Here is a 20,901-nt window from a genome sequence, read left to right as displayed (position 1 = left end):
CTGTAGCTCCCGTCTGAATAGAACTGCTACCCCCCCGACCCTCTCGAGGTACCCTGGCGTGTGGTCCTCCTATATACTGACTCCCACTGGAATCCCTCTACTCGAGGTAGCCCTCTCTCTGGGCTCTGATGTGTCTCTGTCAGAAGTATGATGTCTCTCCTCACCATAACATGCTCCAGTCGTCCAGGCTGCACCCATAGTGAACCATTACAGTTCCATACTACCATGTGTATCTCAGTCAGTGGCATGGTCTGTGTCCCATAGGCCCCAAACTGCTAATCCATGGGCCGGCCATCAATGATGACCCGACCGTCTCGATAGAAGGCCTTCTTGCCTTCTCTCCTTGCGTGTAAGACTCGTGGCATGCAAGCTCTCCTATGCTCTAGCTGCATCCTCGTGAGATCATCATCCAAGAAAATAGGAGCTCCCTCTAAGCCTTGTAGTATGACCCTCTTCCTCATGAAGATGGTGCGTGTCTCCACATCCCGAAACTGTATGATGAGAGCTCTCTTCTTTGTCATGTCTTTCCCGGCCCTCCAAGCTTTGAGGAGGGGGGGGGGGGTCCCTCATGTGAGTATCCAAGTCGTGTGCATAGTGTCCGCCCATCCCCCTCGGGGGTAGAGTCGGCCACCTCGGGAATCCCCGTGACTCTCACATTGAGTCTACGAGCATGTCGCATCCGCTCCTCCTCAATGGTGGTGTTGACGATTTGGAGCCTTTCTTTTTGGGCATCCTCTTTCACTTCCTTTTTGATGTTCCTCTTCGCCACTTCTACCCAACCCTCCCTCGTTGCCTCCATCTTACCTTCTAGGCTCTTGGTGAGTTCGTCTTTGATGGCCTCTTTGTCAACTTCCACAATCTCCCCCTCCTCCCGTGGTGGTCGGTCCCGTAGAGAGATCACCTCCACTTTGAGGATGTCGATTTCCTCCTTCATAGTGTCCTGTTCCTTCTTCCATCCCTCTTTCTCCTCTTTCCATGCTTCTTTCTCCTTCTTCCTTCCTTCCTTCTCTTTCTCCCTCTCCTTCTCCCAAGTCTCCTTCTCCCTTTTCCAAGCTTCCTTCTCTTTTTGTAAAGCTTCGATCTCCTTCTGAACTTTGGAAAGTCGGTTGATGATGTTGTTGATGGCGGAGTCCGCCGTCTTCTTGTTTTCTCTGATGGAGATGTTCAGCTTATCCTCCATTTTGACTATCTCCTCTTTGCTTGCACCCTTGGCCATGTCGATGTACCTCGGAGAACCCTAACATTTATGTTGCTGCCTTGGAGGCCTGAGCAAGGGTGAGTGAGGAAAAGGTAGCAAACATAACCTGGATTGGGCTGGGGCTTCACATGGCGGCAGCAGCAGCACAGGCGGGGACCAAAACGAAGCGACGGGGAGGGGATGCGCAGGCGACGGGGAGAGAGAAAGCGCAGGCGACGGGGAGAGAAAGAGAGAGGCGACGGGGAGAGAGATGCGAAGGCGATGGGGGGGAGAGAGAGAGAGAGAGGGCAGGGGGGCTGGCGGCAGAGAGGGCGGGAGGGAGGGCTGGCGCAGAGGGGGTTGCTGGCGGGAGGGGGGCAGAGGGGGCTGGTGCAGAGGGGGGTGAGGGGCTGGCGGGAGGGGGCACAGAGGGAGTGGGAGAGGCTAGAGCCTAGAGAAAGCTTGCAGGTTGATACTCGAGAGAGAGAGAGTGAGGGAGTGGGAGGGAGAGAGAGAGAGTGGCCCGTGGGAGAGGGAGTGGGAGTGGGAGAGAGAGAGAGAGAGAGAGTGAGGGAGAAAGAAAGAAAGAAAGAAAGAAAGAAAGAGAGGGGGGCGAGTGGCCCGTGGGAGAGAGAGAGAGAGAGAGAGAGAGAGAGAGAGAGAGAGAAACATCCGCAAAATATTGAACTATCTACGAGACCAAAAGTATTGTGATGTTCTTAATCCTTGCTGGCTTGTTGATTCCAGGCTACAGCAAGAGGAGAGGAGGGTATGACACTATTTTTTGTGTGTTGCAATGTGAATTGTGGTTATCGGTGGCGGGATTGAGTATTGTTCAATGGACAGACAGTATCTACAGCACGTTCATGGAAGAAATTTATGGACGAGATGTTAATGATGATATAAATTGCTCAAATGTCAAGACTGATGGACTATCAAATTGCATGTTTTAAAGCTATTCCAGTTCTGTATTGGGATTGCTGTTTATCTACCTATTGGAAATTGTAAGCTAATTTGAGAGAGGAGGAGGATATAGATGTATGTTTAAGTTTTGATTCACAACTATATGAAAGTCTTGGAGGAGAGGTCTAGGACTTTGAAAGGCTGCCAATTTGTTTTCCAAATGGTAGCTTCTTTAGCATTTTTGCATTTTGGTAAGTGACTATAGTGTAGAATTCTCCAAGAGTGGAAGGTTTACTTTTTCAAATTCGGAACAAAACTGCTAGATTTTGATCTGTTTCTCATCATTCTTTGTAGTCTTTTATTTGTTGTGCATGGCTTCACTTAATGGTTATATTTTAAAGCTATGCAAGATATAAGTTTTGCAATTACAGAGAAATTTTGCTAGAGCAAGTAACATTTGCGTGGGTATGTTTAACTTGTCAAGTTGCATTGAGATTCAACTGTCTTCTGTCAATCTATCTTCCCTGGGCTCCCTAAACCAGGTGGCCATGACATATGAAGTGGGTCAGGAGTGCCTAAAGAGTGAGCTGTGTTCAACAAGATAGGGTATGAAATGGGACAGGAGCGCCTGAAGAGTGAGCTATGTTCAAGTGAAGCTGAAAGAAAAGAAAGGTCTCTATGATGACTTGTTGAGAGTCAGAGGCTAGTCATAAAAAATAAACAAGCTGGAGGCTGAGGTGGAGGCCAAGTACACGAGCCCTACAACATGAACAAGTCATAACAGAGCTGCAAATGCATAATGAGAAGGCATAAGCTAGAGCTGTGAGGCTAGGGATCTTTGGGAAGATCTGCAGAAGGGAAAAGAGGAGGTCATGGAGTAGGTGGACCAGGCCAAAGGAGTCCATCAAAGGGAGCTGGAGGTTTTGCAGAAGGCCCTTGACCAGTGAGGGAGTTGGAGATATGAGTAGCAGATAGTAGCAGTGGCATGAATGTCTTGCAGCAGAGCCAGAGACCCAGAGAGGAATGCAGGAGTAGGGCAAAGTTATAATTTAACAGCAATCAGACAAGTGGAGGCACAGGGAAGGCTGAAAGCGCTGAACAGAGTAAAAGAACCAAATGGCCACCATTTCTGTGTTGAATGCATTTGTAGTGGCCACCATTTCAGAAAGAGAGGCATACATGTAAAGTGGTGCGCCCTTAGGGAGATCTTCCCCCACTTTGCAGAACAATTTTTGTAAAATACCAGCAATCAAATCACGAAGCTCAAATGATAAATGAGGTTGATGCCAAGATAGCATCAGAAAGATACATTTTGGAATTCTGGAGCCATGCAGACATGTTGCACTGCCGAGCTTGCTGTATGTCTTGTACTCCAGAACCCGTACCGTTTTTATATGCCAGTGATGGGATTTCGCCCCTTATTCCCTATATAAAAGTCCACAAGGTAGTCAGAAAGCCCCGAATAGAGGGAATTGGTTAGATATATACTGAGACTCAAGGGGGTGTCCCCAATTGATCCCTAGATACATACATGCATGTGTGCCTATGCATGCGTGTGCATGTAGCACTTCAAAGGAGTTTGGCACTGGCACAATGTATCCAATAGGGTAGCTACATGAAGGCCATCCATAATAAGTGTTTTTATATCACCATTTTTTCACACTTGAGAGAGAGAGATTAAGTGCCTACTAGAGACCCAAGGGGCCTATGCGACCAAAGCGATACAATGTCCATGGCATATCTCATCATGGAATAGAAAATAAAGCCTACTAAAGACCCAAAGGGCGTATGAGACCAAACAGATACAATGTCCATGGCATATCTCATCATGGAATAGAAAATAAAATGGAACAAAACAAAACTATCTCACTCGAATGATACAAGAATGTCCATGGAATCTTAATGTCTTCAAAGGGCTCAATGGGTCTATGAGACCAAAACGAAGTGTAATAAGTCCATGAAAATGCTGAATTTTGAAGGCTGAAAAGACAATGCAATAAAACTAGATATCTATGTTTTGATAAAGATGCAAAGTGTGCGGTGATCTATGTTCGGACTACCTAGATAGTGACAAGTGCTTCGAAGAAGTACCAAGCCTTGCATGACCGGTTCTATAAGATATTTTTTGGGACATCTTGCCTCCCAAACTTCTCCCATCTAGACCACTAAACAACTCTTTTTTTAACCAAAAACAAAAGCCATCACTTTTTCCTACCGTCCATCCTTCAAAAAGGATTGTTGTCCGATTTCTTAGAATTCGCCGCCTTCTCTTTCTTTTTTCAACGCCCTCGTTCTTCTGGATTGCTTCCCGTATTAACGTGATTGCTTGTCTCTTTTTAGTAGGTGAATGGCCTTACACATTATTCACCCATTTATTTAGGTTGATAGGGTTGATTTCATATTGCATCCACTACCTAGGCCAACACAAGAGTGTATAGCTACGTTTTAGTCTAGCAAATGTTTAGTGCAACTCCTCATACAACATGTTTGTGGTATCTTCTAGACACTACCTAAAAAGGAAAATGGGTTTCCCAAAAAATTGCATCATAGACAACCATCCCCCTGAAGATGGTACATTTATGTACCATCACCAAATGCAGCTGCATCTATTCTTTTACCGTACTTCGTCATCCCCATATTTAAACTCTTGCTTTCATAGCTCTTGATGCTCTTGCATTGGACAACTTTTTTGCTCTTTGGATAGTTGGCTGATTTTGACTAGTCGAGATTCTCTAGGATCAAATGGTATTATGACAACCAGCCAAACCCCCATCAATAGGCATTCATACTCTCCAGGATCAAATGGGAAACTATCATGGGCTTCATTAAAGATTCTTCTTTTTATCTCATCCTTGTTGGGAATACACATTTGACTATATTGAAATATAGGCATCCAACTTTCAATTTGTACTCTTTTTCTCCTTGTATCTCATATGGGGAGTTCTACTTTCTTCTAGAACAAGGCAGTAATGGGTGCAAAGAAGTTATCCTAGATCTTTTCTTAAGCTTTTCCCAAAAAGGAATTTGAGACCTGGTTCCTTAGAGTCCATCTTCTTGTTTACTGGGTTTAGTTTTATCGACATAGATTGCTTCTCTTTTTGAGACCTTTCAGTAGCATGGATGCTTTTACTAATTGTAATGGTGGAGACCTTGAGGTTATAATCCCTTAGACCTTGTTTCCTTGTTCAGTTTGTTGATGACATATATTGCTTGTCTCTTCTTGAGACCTTTCAATAACTCAGAGGCTTTTACTAATTGTAATGGTGGAGACCCTGAGGTTTCAATCCATTGAAACTTGTTTCTCTAAAGATCCATGAAGGAGATGGTTCCTTTATGGCAATGGATAATCGATATGATTTTTAATGAGCCAATCCATGCAAAGAATACCATCATAAATCCTAAGGGTAAGACCTTGAATTGCATATTGTAGGATTCCCATCCACAAGAAACTTTGGTTGAATTGCATATTGTAGGATTCCACTAGCCAACCCTACTTCCATAGGCCTTCCTAATTTTTTATTTAAGACTAACTTACGCAAACATCCTTGTGACATGAAATAATGAGTACTACTAGAATCAATCAAAAGCTTGAATTTCTTACCTTGATAGTCTACATGAGTTTGAATTATTGAGAATTCTTGATTCTAACCTTGGCATTCTATAGGTATGGATCCAACCTCTTTCTTCTTGTGCTTGGTCATGTGGTTACTGCCTTACAAGCAACAGAAGCTGGGGGCTCGACCTCGAGTTATCCCAATTTGGTGGTGGGAGACGGTTTCTTTACACGGTGGTAGCGGCTTGATAGCAAGGTCCTTAGTTGTTGTGATCAAATACAAAAGTTCTAGATGGGTTCACGAGCAGTCTCTAATTTGATGGCCCGGTTTATTGACATTAGAAACATTTATTTTCCTTTGTAGAGCCTATCAAACTGCTCATTTTTCATAAGGGGTATATTTAAAGTTGGTGGTTGTTGGGAGTAAGGTCTTCTCTCCGACCTAAACCTAAATCCTCTTGGGTTTGCATGTTGGTTGGCTTTGGTGGAGGGGGGTTTGAAGCGTTCGCTTAAACTAAAGATCTCTTAGCATGGGTAGAAGATGGTAGGGGTTTTTATGGACTCCTTATCACGAGGTTTTCACAAAATCTTTGGCCATTGATATAGCTTCAAAGATTGATGTAGGCTTTTCATTCTTGACCGGATGGTCAAGTGGTTTGTCAAGCTTCTAAACAATTTGGTTCAAAAGGGCCGCTTTATCCATGGGCCGCCAAATATGTTGAGATGTCAAGCTCAACATGGGCTAACACTCACGACATGCTCGGGTGACCTTTCGACCTTTACACCACTGGCACATTTGGTAGCTCTCACGACGGATCTTCAGCAATGATTCTATAGTTGGACTACACCTAGTCCTATCGAGTTATGGCATACTTGTCTTGCGAGCTCACCTACTTAGCGTATTCACATTATAGACCGCTTGTACATAGTACTCTAGTACTTATGTTGGTTTTCACTTATCTTTTGAAGATCTCTTTTGAGAGATAATAAGAAGAAGATTTCAGTCTTCCATCTTTGTGTGTGTGTGATTGCAAGAGCTTAAGCTCTCTCCTCTCCCAATCTTTTCATTGTATCAACGCCTGGTTCATGCTAAGGAGTAGAGCATCAAGGAAAGGAATCTATGAAGACAAAGGAAGCAGTACATGAGTAAGAGCATCATCATCTCTTTTCCTTCTTGTTTTGGTATGATACTCCTTTAGGTTGATTTGGGAGATACACATCTCCGATTGAGGAGCTATCTTTGTAGGCGTGGAGGTGCATGTATGGTGCATAGTGTTTCGTCATCTCTTTCCCTTATCTTGTTTTGGAATGACACCCCCTTGGTAGCTCTGGGAGGTACACATCTTTGATTGAGGAGATGTCTTCACAAGTGTGGAGATGCATGTATGGTATGCAATATTTTCTCAAATCCCTTTCTCCTTTAGTGAACAAACTCTTTTCATGATGTTGAATAGTTTAGGAAGGGGGATCGCCCATGGGTTGAAAGATATCATAGACCAAGGAGCTGCACATAGCTCAAGGGATGCCCTTAAACATGTTGCCTAGAAAATATACAAATATATGAATAAATTTTATGGTTTCATGGATCCATATAAATTCATGCAAGTGTTTGAACAACATTCTGATGCTTTTGGAGCTATTAACTGCTCGTCTAAGATCCACGCTTTCCACATTATGCTTAACGGACAAAGCGAGTTGCTGGTTTACCACATTGCGACTGGACATCAAAGTCGATTTCAGAACTTTGAAGGTAACTTTCATCTATGGGTTCTCAAGGCAAGGTCACTCGTGGTGTGCATCATGTGAACTTTACTCAATTGAGTGGAAAACTGATGAAACCATAGTCTCAAAATCCTTTTCCTAAAATTGATCATTTTAAACTTCCACACAAGGAAGTTGTTCTTGTCAAGCTTCTCACTAACAATTTGGTTGATGTTGTCATATCTTTACTTACAAAAAACCAAAAATCTATAAACACACAATTTCTGTATTCAACCTGTAACACAAGAAGTTGAATATAGAAATCTACAAACAAATAATTTTTATATTCAACCTACAACATAGCAAGAGTTACAACAGCATTTGTTGTAACTCTTAATAGTACTTCTGCACAATCTGTATGTCACAACAGATGACTAAAGTATACTTACATACACCCATAATCAACAATACATGTGTAATCACTGTCTACACACCCAAAATACATTACTACATTGCAAAAACCAAAGTTCAAATAGAGATAGTTTCAAACAAGAACTTCCCAAAAGTAGTCAAAAATATTTTACAGTGGCCAAACAGAGGTCGACACATGTCTGAAACGTAAATTTGGTCATAAAATTGCAAGTGGTCAATGAAGCTCAATGTCGACCTAGGTGTTAGCCTCATGTGCGCAATGTGCATGTACACCTAAAAAGTGGTCAATGAAACTCAATGTTAGCCTCCTTAACCTTTGATCAAGCCTGCAAATGGGCGATCTTTCTCAATGAATACATGCGAGAAAGCCATTCCACGCGACGTAAGAATCACGGCGTGATTGATGACATGGCAAACATGGTTTTTTTCTTGAATTTTTTTTTGGATTTTTTGTGGGATGACATAGCAAGAATCATGGTGTGATTGATGACTTGGCAGCTACTATGATTTTTTTTGGGGTTTTTTTGTGTGATGATGTGAGAAATTCATAATGTGATTGATGATGTGGCAAATCACGACGTGATTGATAACGTGGCAGCTGTGTTTTCTGATGATGTGGCAAGAATCACTACGTGATTGATGATGTGGCAGTTGTGATTTTCTAATTGATGATGTAAGAATTACGACGTGAGTGATGATGTGGTAAATCATAGCATGGTGATTGATGACATGCCAATTGTGATTTTTTTTCTATGGATTTTTTTGATGATGTGACAAGAATCACGACGTGAGTGATGATGTGATAAATCACGACGTGATTGACGATATGACACTCGTGATTTTTTATTTTTTTCATTTTTTGGGATTTTTTAATGATGTGCTAAGAATCACGGCATGATTGATGATATGGCAAATCATGACGTGATTGATTATGTGGCAGCTATGATTTTTTTCTTGAGATTTTTTTGGAAGTTTTTTAAAAGATTTTTTTGATGACATGGCAAATCACGATGTAATTGATGATGTGGTGGTTGTGATTTTTTTTCCCGAGATTGTTTTCGAGTTACCATGTGGCACATGTGATCCTGCTTGTGAGTAGTTTTCATTTTGGTTAAGGTGCTTTCTTGGTTTTCACAAGTTCAAAAAGGTGGTTTTCTAAAAAAGGTGAGTGGGATAAAAGTCCATACTCCCTCTTACACCTTATTCAATGTACATGACAACTTGTAACCTTTTCTTGGTTTATGCCCATGTCCCTCTACACGTTACACATGCATTGAATACATGACAACTAAACTCCAATTAACACTAATGAATTGTATAAAAATTAGCTTAAGTATTAATTAAAGATTAATACTTATGCTAATTTTTTCTTCTTTGTGGCTCAATTTACTCTAATTAATTATTAATTATGAATTAATTCGCACAGTGTTGCATATCATTAGATTACTAATGAAAATGCTAAACTATTTACATAGTTTATAGATTAATTAAAGATTAAAGTATGCCCTTTTTTCTTAGTGTTATGAGACAAAAGGGAGTGAGAATTTAACAAAGGATGAAGAAAATGATATAATTGGGTGTTTTGATACATGCGATCGCTCTCTAAACACTTAAAAACACTAATTTCAACACCCTATATGACACAACCAATACATTGTTTTTATTTTTTTCACTCTTGAGATTCATTAATCACCCCTTAATGGAAAAACCCAATCCATTAAGAGTAATTAGTGAATTTCAAGAGCCTTTTTATGGTTTTTTGAAAAAAAAAAGATTAATGTTCTTACAATAGTTACTAACGATATATGCACTTAAAAATAACAAAAAACACCAAATTGAAGCAAGAAAGCTATATGTTTAAGTATGAAAGAATGCAAAAATTCAATACTGAACCCTCAATTGATACAATTTGTGCAAATAAAACCTATTTTCACCTACGTGCATGCTCTACTAATGCCATTAATCACTCCAAACACCATGAAAATAACAAATCAAGCAATAAATTAAGCTAAAACACTTGAAAAATAAAAAAGAGAGTTAAAAGAGTAAAAATCACACAAATCTCCATTAAATCTCACTCTCATTTGTGGCACTTCACTATTCAAGGGTGTGAGCAATGGGTAAACCATAGATTAGAGAAAAACAAATGATAAAGCCAAGGGATTTCTCCTGAGCTAAATGGTGCCAAAAATGTTAAGATTAAGAGATAGCAAAGAGGGAACCACTTACATCTACTGTCCTCAACATGTCGTCGGGATTTTTTCAATGACTGAACTCGTAACCCTTGAGGTCTCCAAGCGCAACACCGCCATAGGTAGATTACCATTTGCCTTCTCCAAGGAGCGTTGTCACACCGTCGCGTTGCACTACGAGCATTATTCCCTCCTCTCACATCAAATCACTCACATACACTCACTAGCATGCATTAGAGAGAAAATTAGAGAGATTTAGCAAGAGGAAAAGTCACTTGCACAATGGGAGAGTGTCCTTGCATTATGAGAGAAATTGCCTTATATACATGACCATAAGTGTTCACACACTTAAACTGTGGTCAGAAAACTGCCAAAGCTTCTATTTGGCCTATTGTTTATACATTGCTTCATCTCATAATATATTGATGCATTACAACACTAGGGAGAACATCCTAGCTCACTACCACACACTCTTGGAGCAGAAAACACCATTAATTATCTATCAGACCTTTACGGGTGTCCGTCCAAGCTTGAGATTTAGACACCATTGCTTCATGGCTTGTTTGTGCGTGAGTTTGGTGTGTCCATCCTTGACATTTGATGTAGATTACTCATGCTTCGGCATATAATTGGGAGTGGCAAACCTTGTTAACCCTAAAATGAGATTAACAATATTTTACAAAGAACCTAGTTTCGATTGAATAAATGGTTGAGTAAGGTCTGCAAGTGAGGTTTAACCCTCATGGTGGATGTTATGTAAAAGACTACAATAGCCACTACCGCATGGTTGTAAAGGGTAACAAAATTAGTAGAACGCTCATTGGTAATGTCAATATTCAATGGGTTGAAAAATATGCAAGCCCAAATCATTGTTACAAGTTTGATAAAGTTTAAAGTGGATGGAATGCACAAGGTATGTGAAGCATGCCAATTAGGAAAACAACCTAAGCATGAGTTTCCACATGATAGAAATGTGAGTGAAAGACCTTGGGACGTGGTGCATTCTCATGTTTGGATTCTAACCAAAATCACATCACTCAAAGGAGCCACTATTATGTATCATTCATTGATGACCATACTAGGAAGGTATGGGTTTACTTTATGAAAGAGAAAAGCGAAGTAATTACACAATTTTAGAGCTTCAAGATTATGGTTAGGAAAGTCAAAGGCATGCACATAAATGCCTAAGATCAAATGGTGGGAGAAAATATTTCTCTAACGAGTTTAATGATTATCTAAGAGAGCATGGGATAAAGAGACAGCTGGCATCTTCACAAAGGTATTAAGTACAAAGAAGCTCAGCACGTTCAAGTGCTCACTTGGAGTACAAGGTACGGAGTTGAGCTTGAAGAGGAGTGTTGAGATATCGAGCTCAACTAGTGTGGTTATTGGAGACATGCCAGGATGACACTCTGCGCTTACGTCTTTGATATGGTTGGTTATGGATGAGGGAGCTAGTGGTTTACATGCTGTGTGACAATCACTTTGGTGTATTATTAGAGTTATGACATAGTCATAGTGATGGCTCATATAGTTGAGTTCATACAATGGACCGACCTTTATATGTTATATATAGTAGGAGAGTACTTTCCCTTATAGTAATAGGAGAGTACTTTCCCTTATAGTATTACTCTTATCTCATTATGTTATGATTATAAAGAAGAGGAGAAGAGAATAGAAAAAAAATTCAAGCATACATCTCTTATGAGCTTGTGTACTCTTGTGTGTATGTGTTTGCTTACAAGGAGCTCAAGCTCACCCTCTCCCCTGCATTCTTCTCATTAAGTTCTAAGATGATAGAGAATCGGGATTCATAATATCATCCATAAGCATAAATGGAATGTATCTAGAGGTCATGCAACACCATTCTAGGCAAACTTGACCATAGAGATATACCTCTCCCAATCAAATGGTCTCCAAGAGACGTATGCATGAAGCATATCCTCGACACCTCATTCACTCTCTCTGTCTCCATTAGACTGAAGATGATTGAGGAACTCATACTCAATGTAGTCTCTAACTACCAAAAATGACTAATAAACTTTGATTACAATATTGAAAGGCAACCCATAAAGTTTGAACAATTGCTCAACAACTGTTTACTGCGCCAACTTAGGCCTAATCATAATTGCTTAGATATTCCTGGGCTCTAAAATCATGCAAAAATCACTAAGAAACCAAGGTATTCCCCTTTCAACATATAAAAATAGAATGTCCTAATGCAAATAAACTTCAAAACTGAATTAGAAGCAACAAAAATAACACATCCTGACGGAGTATCATGACATTCAATGAGAATCATTCAATGAGGATCCTCCTCTTCAACCCCGACACATCCGATATATAAACCGTATCATGACATTCAATGAGGATCCTCTTCTTCAACTCTGACACATTTGATATATAAACCTTACCATTTCGGAATAGAAATCCATTCCGAATAAGGAAATGATGCCTAACCCCCCCTATATCAAGAGTTAAATTCTCTAAGCTATGGTCCTCATTAATGGAGCTTCCCTCTTGGACGTGCTACCAATACCGACTAAAATATATGTTGGTCTCGCGCATTGTCTCCGCATAGAATTATATGAATTTGTCCCGATCTTAGTGACACTCAACTGGTTCACCTCACTATTCCTACTAGATTTCGACTCCCTTTCCTATGCTTGATTTCAAAATCAAAATCTTGCATAAGTTCAACCTACCTTGCCTTACCAAGGTTGGTCACATACATACTTTATTCATGGTCGGTTACGACTACAAATTGGGAGCCATAAAATAAACTCACCAAATCTTTAGGTCTTATAGCATAAAGCTCTTTCTTGTGACTACCGTAGGTATCTCATCTGTGTGTTGGAGAGATTCTTGCTCTCAAAAGCTATAGGTCTACCCTCTTGGACAAAGTCACCCCTATCACATAAATCAGTAACATCAGTCTCAGCCACGAATGTTTGCCAGGGTCCGATAGGGCTGGTGAATTCTTCACCATCAGCTTAAGGTTTCTAAAAGCCTCATCCATCTTTTCATTCCATTTAATAGGACTACTTACTCTACTTTCTTCCATGAAGGAGATTTGTCAAATGGCGAGGTTCGCTTAAAATAGTATCGCGCTGAGTTCCAAAGAAAGTGAACCCCAAAAAGAACAAAGTTGCTTGAAGTGTGAGGAATCAGCCAAGCCAAGACCTTTTAAACACGCGTATCCTCAATGCTCATACCCTGCCTAGAAATGTAATGACCCAGGTAAAAATGAGTTCTTTCTGGAAGAACTCACACTTCTGGATTTTTCACACTAGGCACTGCCCCAACCACCAACAAACCGCCCTGCCTCCCCTCCCTCATTTGCGTTGCTAGGCCCTTGACCCTTGCTGTAGCCCGAATTGTTGCTTTCCTCCACTTCTCACCTCAAGCACACAATCATGCCCTATGCCGTCAATTATCCCTCTCATTTGAACAACTCTTTGCTCTTTGCTTTTCCTCGAATCCTTGCCTAAGTGCTACCTAGGGTAGTAATAGACAGATGGGCCAGTGGCTTGTGTACCTGCCACTAAGCCAAGTTCCAACCAGCTGTAACGAGTCCCAGGGATTTCAGACAGTCAACTATTACACGATTTAACGCTTATTAATAGACACAACCAATATTTGAAGAGAGATTTGCTCAGACGCACAGATGACAGCAGGTACCATCACAAAGTTCCAAACTGCCCGCAACCCTTGTACTGGATAATCCCCAATTCCCGAAGCTTGTACATTGTATCCAATGGACTCAGGCGCAGCTTTTCAGCATTCCAGAGCCTTCCAAAGGCCATTCACAAATGGGAAATGGGAAATCGCCAAATCAGTGGCACAGGCAGTAGAATCTCCAGACCTACAAGTGGGGGGCACTAGTCTCTCTCTTCATATTCACGTGAGCAGCCAGATTTTGTGCACAGCAAGGGCAGCAGCATGACAAACTCCCTTAACCAAGAGCTTGTCAGGACTTCCAGCCAGTAATTTCCATTTTTTGTTGCAAATTCTTGAGCCAAATTGTAAGGTTCTCCCTCATCAGATGACTGCTAAAAACTACAGATCAGGTGCAAAAAACTTCTCCAAGCATATGTTCATATTTCTTGAACCTCCAAAAAGATAATAGACACTGTGAATGACTACCCAGGCAGTGAGGTCCACCAGTCGACTTTACACCTTCCAAATGCATTTGATAAAGAACTGATCATTCACCAGCAGGTCAGGGAGGTCTACCAAACTTGACACCTTCCAAACACATTTGGTTAGAGGAAATTCTCCTCGGATGGGAGAATAGAATCTCTGGCTGATTCTTGCAAAGAGTCTTCAAGAGTTTAAGGGCACCAAATAGTCTTTAAGAGTTTAAGGGCACCAAAGAGAGCTTCTTGCAAAGGGTTTGTGATGGCCATGTTCCATAAGGTTATTACAAACAATGAGTACATGTCTACAAAGTTTGAATGTGTACATACGTTTTACTACTTTTAGATCCTGCATGTGTGTTGACACTGTTCTCCATGTTTGAGCACAAGCAGTCCTCTGTCTCTCTCTCTCTCACACACACACACGTGTGCATGCACATTATAAGCCATAAAACCAGCGGTGTATGATGCAACAATCTGCCTCAAAGACTAAGAAATGATGTTTTGCATTCTGCAAGGCAACATTGGAGAGACAGACACGAGAGAGAACGCAGAAGAACCAAGGTACAGTTGCCACAAGGAGAAAAGACAAGATGCACTGAAAACTATATGTATTCTTCGAGGTACTAAAACATAAAAAAAAGAAGTTATTCTTCAAGGTCCCAGCACAGAACGGAAACTCACTGCAGGGAAAAAAGCCCTGAGAAAACCCTAAAAACGAGAAACTCGGCATACACGCTAGGAGGAAATGCCCTGCTAGGCAACAGAGGGTGCGATCATACCGGTCTGGCGGGCATAGGCAAACAGGCCACCGGCATCGATCACAGGGCCGGCATCGCCGAGGGGCTTCAAGGAGTACTGTTTGCTCTGCGTGTGGTTGATAAGGATGCTGCGGTCGAGGTCGAGGGTGACGATGTCGCCAGTCTTGCACTCTTTGGAGAGGGCCCCTTCACATTCAACAGGGTAGAGCTCGCCGGTGGCCACAGAGTTTCGGAAGAAGATGCGCGCGTAAGACTCCGCCACAACGGCCCTCACCCCGGACGCCCCCAGGGCCACCGGCGCATGCTCCCTTGACGAGCCGCACCCGAAATTGGCCCCCGCCACTATCACCGGATACTTGGTCTTCGTCTCCCCTTCCTCCACAAAGCGCAGATAGCTTGACGGCAGCCCTACCAATGCAAGACTCCCCAGCTTCTCGTACTCGTCTGGTTTCGATGGCACGAGGGTTAGATGCTCTGCCGGTATGATCTGATCTGTGTCTATGTTGTCCTGCACCACAAAGCACTTCCCATGGAAGACCTTGGATGATTCCGCCATCGCCGTGGGGAGAAAGGGGCGCCTGTGGCATTCTTTTATGGCTCTCTGCGCGCATGAGAACAGGGACGCTTTAGAGCTCCATTGATGCGGAATACGAGCAGCAGGGTTAGAGAAGAAAGCTGAGGGAGGAGCCTCAAGGTAAAAAGCTTGACAGGATGGGATGGTTTCTGGCCTGGTGACGTGCACACAGGAAGAAGCTGCCGCCATAGCTATCGAGACTCGAACAGGTGAATGCACACGGAAATACAAAACGAAAACTTGGGACGCAAGAAAGAAGCCTTGGTCTCCACCTAAGCGGCCTTTACCAATTTGGTTGTGTCCCAAGCTCTGAACCCTTCTAAGGTAATGTTCATTTTTCTTCCATGCGAGATATGGCACACGCGCATGATGAAGAATTTCAGAGACCTACAATTTACATTGCCGTAAATATCAAACAAAAACAACCAACTTTATGAAGTATTGTGAACATAGGAATGAGTTTGACACTTGAAACATAGGATTGCCGAGGAGACCAAACAAAAACAACCAACGTTTCGAAGTACCGTGAACATAAGAATGAGTTTCAGAGGATCGTCGAGGATACCATGCAAGCAGCACGTCCAGTAGGATGAGCACCATGCGGGAGACTAGAGATCGTGTTAACAGGATCGCCGTGGAGACCATGCAAGCAACTAAGAAGCGGGATCGCCGGGCTCTGGTTCGTGGGATCGCCGAGGAAACCATGCAAGTAGGAGAGAGACCACCTAATACGAGAGCAACCATGCAAAACAAATTAAAACAACCACGTGTTCAAGCGTGCGAACACGTGGTTGTCATGATGATGTACAAGCTGATGCGTGTGTCGATGCGGCCAAAAAAGGTATCCAACAAAAAAGTTGACGCATGTGTCGATCATAAGGTATCCAACAAAAAAAGCAATGTTCAAATTAATTAATGATACCCAAGAAAATATTTTGGGCGCATATTGGCAAGAACCTCTCTCTCCCTCTACATGATGTCATATGTCATATATTTTGGCCTTCTCTAGACACGTTAATATAGTTTTCTTTCTTCCTTCCTTCCTCTCTTCCTTCGTTTCTTGCACACCTCTCTCACTCTCTCTCATGTGCTTGCAAAGAGTGGGACATGGAGAAGGGAGGGGAAGGGGGAGAGAGGGAGGGCAAAAGCAAGCAACAACTCAAAGTATGTACCACAATCAACAAGTGTGCATTCAACAAGAGGGAAGAAGCAAGCATGCAAGCTACTATAACAAGACCTCAAGAGACTCAAACTCAAATTGTAATAATGTGCTTTCTCATTACTAAAACTTGATATATATACAAAGCCTCATATATACAGTGCACAAAAATGTTTGGGGACCCAAAAGCAAGTAAGTTAATGTCCTAGGCTATGAATATACTATGGGAATTGCACAACTTGTAGGCTCAGCAAAATAATGATCGAACCGGCATTACACAAGTCATAAGCTCAGTGATACCCCAAAACCAATTACATGAAGCGCTTTGTGTAGTGCGGTGCAGTTACAAAGAGGTGTTGTAAAAAGTTGTGTGACCATGCGTCAAGAGCAATGTTAATCAATGTGGTTAACATAACCCCCTCCTCATATTGATTCTATCCTCGGAATTGCTGAGGTGGATAGTAGATTAACCTCCCTAAACGTGATGGGCTCGCCCAAACAGTGATAGTGAATCTCAATGTCACTATCTCAATGTGTTTTGTGTGAGCATGAAACACAAGATTTTGAGCACTATGCCTGTGAGTGATTCTTATCTTATGTTACACATTTGAGCCCACCTCTCCTCCAAGGTGTGTGCTCAAAGAACCAACTCAAAGTGCAAGTGGTAGAGTGGACTTTCTCCTCTAAGGTGTATGATCAAGGTACCAACATGGAGTACAAGTGGTATAGGGGACATGATTCCTAGTTGGTAGGGGACTTATGTCTGCACCCATCAAGGGTCATGTGAGTTGACACCTTGTTGGCAGGGGAACTTATGTCTACGTCAAGTGTCAATAAACTAGAATTTGGTATGTTGGGGACTTGATGTTAGCACTCAAGTCTAGTGGAAGTTCTACATGCACATGCCCGATCAATCAATCTTCTATTTCTCAACTTGCTGCTCACGTGTAAGATTCCTCCTCAGCCTGAATAACAATTAAGCCTCTACTTTAATCCCTTGTAATCATTCTATGTTTCTGAATGCAAGAAAATATTATTTTTCCTTATTTGGGCTAGTGAGATAAAAATTTCTAGAGAGTGGTAAATCAATATTGGGATATTTCTGGATAAATAAATTCTACAAATATCAAAAAAATGTTTCCCTGAAACAGAAAATCAAAATAGATTTTCCAAGGTGCAATTGGAATTAATTAAAAATGATTTAGAAGACTTAGCCGAAGGGTCAAGATTTTTTGAAAATTTTGGATTAAGGTTCCTATGGACCAATAAGATTAATCCAAGTGTTGGGATAAGATAAATCCAAAGAATAAAAGAAAATACCAAAAATGAGTAAATGCCCACATAAGATGAAGAGTTGACTAAGTACTAGATTTATTAGTTAAAAATTATGAAGTATTAATAAAAAAATGAGCAGAATTTTTATGATAATTAAGAAAAGATGGATTTGAATTAAATTTTAGTATCAAAAGATGAATTTCCACCATAATTCTACCTAATGAATTAAGGTTGAGGAATTATGTGATAGAAGAAATATCTTTGGATATTTTAATTGGTAAAATCATTAAATGGATATTTACCTAAAACTAGATTTATCTGAAGGGAATCCTTGTAGAACTAAACCGAATGAATTTGGTTAGACTACGAGAAGGACGGACAATAAACCTACTTGTCCATCTCTCGATCTTAATCAAGTAAAATCTTCGTGACCAATTCCAGTTTCTAATCACAAAGAATAGACTACCAGAACTAAACTAGTTTTTCCTAACCGAACTCACCAAGAATCTAGTTGGACAATCAGACAGAATGATGGGTAGATTACCCTGATGAGAGATCAAGGATCCTCGTTATGAAACTGGGAATTATGGAAAAAGGGTTTTTTGAATCAATCTCAAACTAGAATTTTACTTACATTGGAACCTTTGTTTTTCATTCAAAGGATTGTTTTATGCCATAATGCTGGAGGAAGCATTTGGCTTATGTTTTTTCTAAGAGGAGGTTCGTTGGAACAGATGGCGGGGAGTCGTCAAGGGACGTCGCTCGTCGCGGCAAAGCCTGCCGAGGTCTTGACCAGCCTCGGTACGGTTAAAATGGTGCGCTTCCGGTACGATGGGCGAGGACCGATGAAGCGGTCCTCCCTGAGTGAAGTGCTAGGACACCTGAGGAGGATCCTAGAGGGTTCTGACCAGGCGATGCACGGGCTCGCGGTTACTAGGACACCCATGCGTACGTCGAGGAAGATTTCGGATGGACTAAAAGGAAAGATTTTCGGGAACCAAATTTTGATACTGGATCTCGTTGGTTGGCCATCTGATCTTCAACGGAGAGTCCAGAGGATATTATTGTAATACAATGGATTCTGAATTTTGGAAAATGATGATCAGAAATATTATGATTCTTATTTAAGGACTGTTTTAAAGCCAGTCGAATCTGTTATAAATGGTAATTTCATATTGGGTGTGTACGTGGTATGCCTACCTTAATTTTTGCATGAATTGCCGGCTAGGGGGCCTGGGAACTCTTTTCCTCGGTACCCGGGCAAAAACACAACCAAATCTTTATAAAGGAATCCCACCAATACAGTGGTTGGGTGGTTGGCTAACCCATGGGCCGGATGGGCTGGATCGGAGGATTCCTGAGAAACAACTAGATACGATTAGTTACGTTAATTAGTTTAAATCCTGAGAAGACCTTGTTCTAGTGGGAGGGGATGAGCGGCTGTACCTCGTAAATGAGGAAAAAAGCGGTGACTCCATGGACCAAGTGCAAGTCTCTTCTTGATCTGACTATGTGACTTCAGGTTCGATCAGATCAGTTTACCTAGTTAACACTTTGACTCGTTAGAGTAATTTCCTCCATTAGAAGATTTTCCCATGGCAGAATCGCCCGTGCCTTCCAGGCGAGGGGAGTCTTTCGGGCTCAGTCTCGTCGGAGGGACCGCCCAGGCTAGCCTCTCATCCCCGGACATCCGTGGGGCGAGGCCCCGAGTGTGGATTTCCGCCCCGCGAGGGAGGCCGACGCCGCTTCCGCCGCTGGCATGGGTACCGCGAAGGGGGCAGGGACCCCACATCACGTGTGTCATGGAAGCCAGCAGAGAGTAGCATGTGTTTGAAATGACGAACGAGTGCATGCTCCTTCGAGTTGGTGGATTTGACACCAACACTTATTTGTTTGGATATATTATTGGAGGATGGACACTGAGATATGATTTGGATATTGGAGATGTTTATGTTTAGGGATAGGGCAAAAAGGCAAGGGGACAAAGTGGAACACATGCATAGATCTCAACATCAGATTCGAAGATTTTGGCAAGGTTTTTAGTGAAAAGTTGCCAAGAAGGAAGGATGACGAGTATGGGATTCTATGGGGAGACAAGGGGATCATGACAATCATCCAAGGTCAAAGGTTGGAATCCCATCATCAAGTTTAGCAAGAGGGGGTGTCATGTGCACACATGGACATGGTTGGTTTTCTAGGCTAAATCTTGATTAGGCAACAAATAAACAAAGGCTTAGAGCAGCAACTAGGACTTGACAAGCATCAAAAGTTGTTCTTTGGGACACAGACATTTTCGGCCAAGCTTATGAGAGGTGTTGGTAGCATTGTATAACATTTTAGGTATTTATTTATCCATGCAACTTGCCGACCAACAATCAACCAATTGGGAAATGCTTCCAAGTGAACGCTTTTCTAAGTGCCTATAAAAGGCAAGACCAAGATTCATTGTGATTCATCTCCCCCCAGATGGGGCAAGCCGCAAGCCATACATAGAATTTATTTTATTTCATTTGGAAGGCCAAAGGTAACAACAGAATTTGTACACTTTTTTATATCATATGAATATATTGTGAATGCACAACCATCTCTCTCTCTCTCTCTCTCTCTCTCTCTCTCTCTCTCTCTTCTCCTTCTATCTATTTGTGTTTGCATTTGGATGTTCCTATGAAAGGTGCTTAGGGATGAAAGAAAAATCTTCCCTATATGTAACATGGGACTTGCCCTATCATGGGCATGTGTTAATCCTGATTCTTATGGACATGATTATCTTTCCTACTAAGTATATGGGTAGCTTTAGAGGTAGATTCAGACCTTATTTTGAGGCCCTACATGTGCCTAGAAGTTCTTGAAACATGTGCCCATAGATGGGACACCTTATGGGCACAGCTTGGAGGCCAAATATGACTTTTTAAACAATACTATGTAGGTCTAAAAGATAAAACTGATCTAAACACGACTTTCCATCCTATCCCTATATAAAGGAGATCGAAGGGCATGGAAATGCAAAAAATAGATAGATCTCTCAGCATCTTAGA

At 41.7% G+C, this 20,901-nt stretch overlaps 2 protein-coding genes and 1 pseudogene across 5 annotated transcripts in view; 1 reads left to right on the top strand and 2 right to left on the bottom strand.

Moving 5' to 3' along the window:
* LOC147639696 (DNA-directed RNA polymerases II, IV and V subunit 9A) overlaps positions 1-2,424 on the top strand; it is a 53,716-nt gene extending 51,292 nt beyond the window's left edge. For all 4 annotated transcript variants that reach the window (XM_086772900.1, XM_086772882.1, XM_086772910.1 and 1 more), the window contains one exon: positions 1,925-2,424. Coding sequence is in view for 2 of the 4 variants with exons in the window: in XM_086772890.1 (XP_086629016.1) it covers positions 1,925-2,005 (81 nt within the window). In the remaining 2 variants the exon portion in view is untranslated. The remainder of the gene's footprint in view (positions 1-1,924) is intronic.
* On the bottom strand, positions 276-1,459 carry LOC147639697 (uncharacterized; annotated as a pseudogene).
* A 12,267-nt stretch (positions 2,425-14,691) lies between the features above and the next one.
* LOC147639695 (3-isopropylmalate dehydratase small subunit 1-like) lies at positions 14,692-15,755 on the bottom strand. Its single transcript, XM_086772872.1, has one exon. The coding sequence runs from the start codon at positions 15,619-15,621 to the stop codon at positions 14,854-14,856; it is 768 nt and encodes a 255-aa protein (XP_086628998.1). The 5' UTR covers positions 15,622-15,755; the 3' UTR covers positions 14,692-14,853.
* Positions 15,756-20,901: the final 5,146 nt, after the last annotated feature.

The sequence above is a fragment of the Cibotium barometz genome, chromosome 3 (genome assembly GCF_041138505.1).
Source record: "Cibotium barometz isolate CiBa-2024 chromosome 3, ASM4113850v1, whole genome shotgun sequence".
NCBI classification, from domain to species: domain Eukaryota; kingdom Viridiplantae; phylum Streptophyta; class Polypodiopsida; order Cyatheales; family Cibotiaceae; genus Cibotium; species Cibotium barometz.
The sequence above is the reverse complement of the archived record's forward strand: the minus strand, read 5'-3'. Positions and strand labels throughout refer to the sequence as shown.

Excerpts from the sequence above, each read along its gene's own strand:
- LOC147639695 (XM_086772872.1), bottom strand. The coding sequence starts at position 15,621 with ATGGCGGCAGCTTCTTCCTGTGTGCACGTCACCAGGCCAGAAACCATC.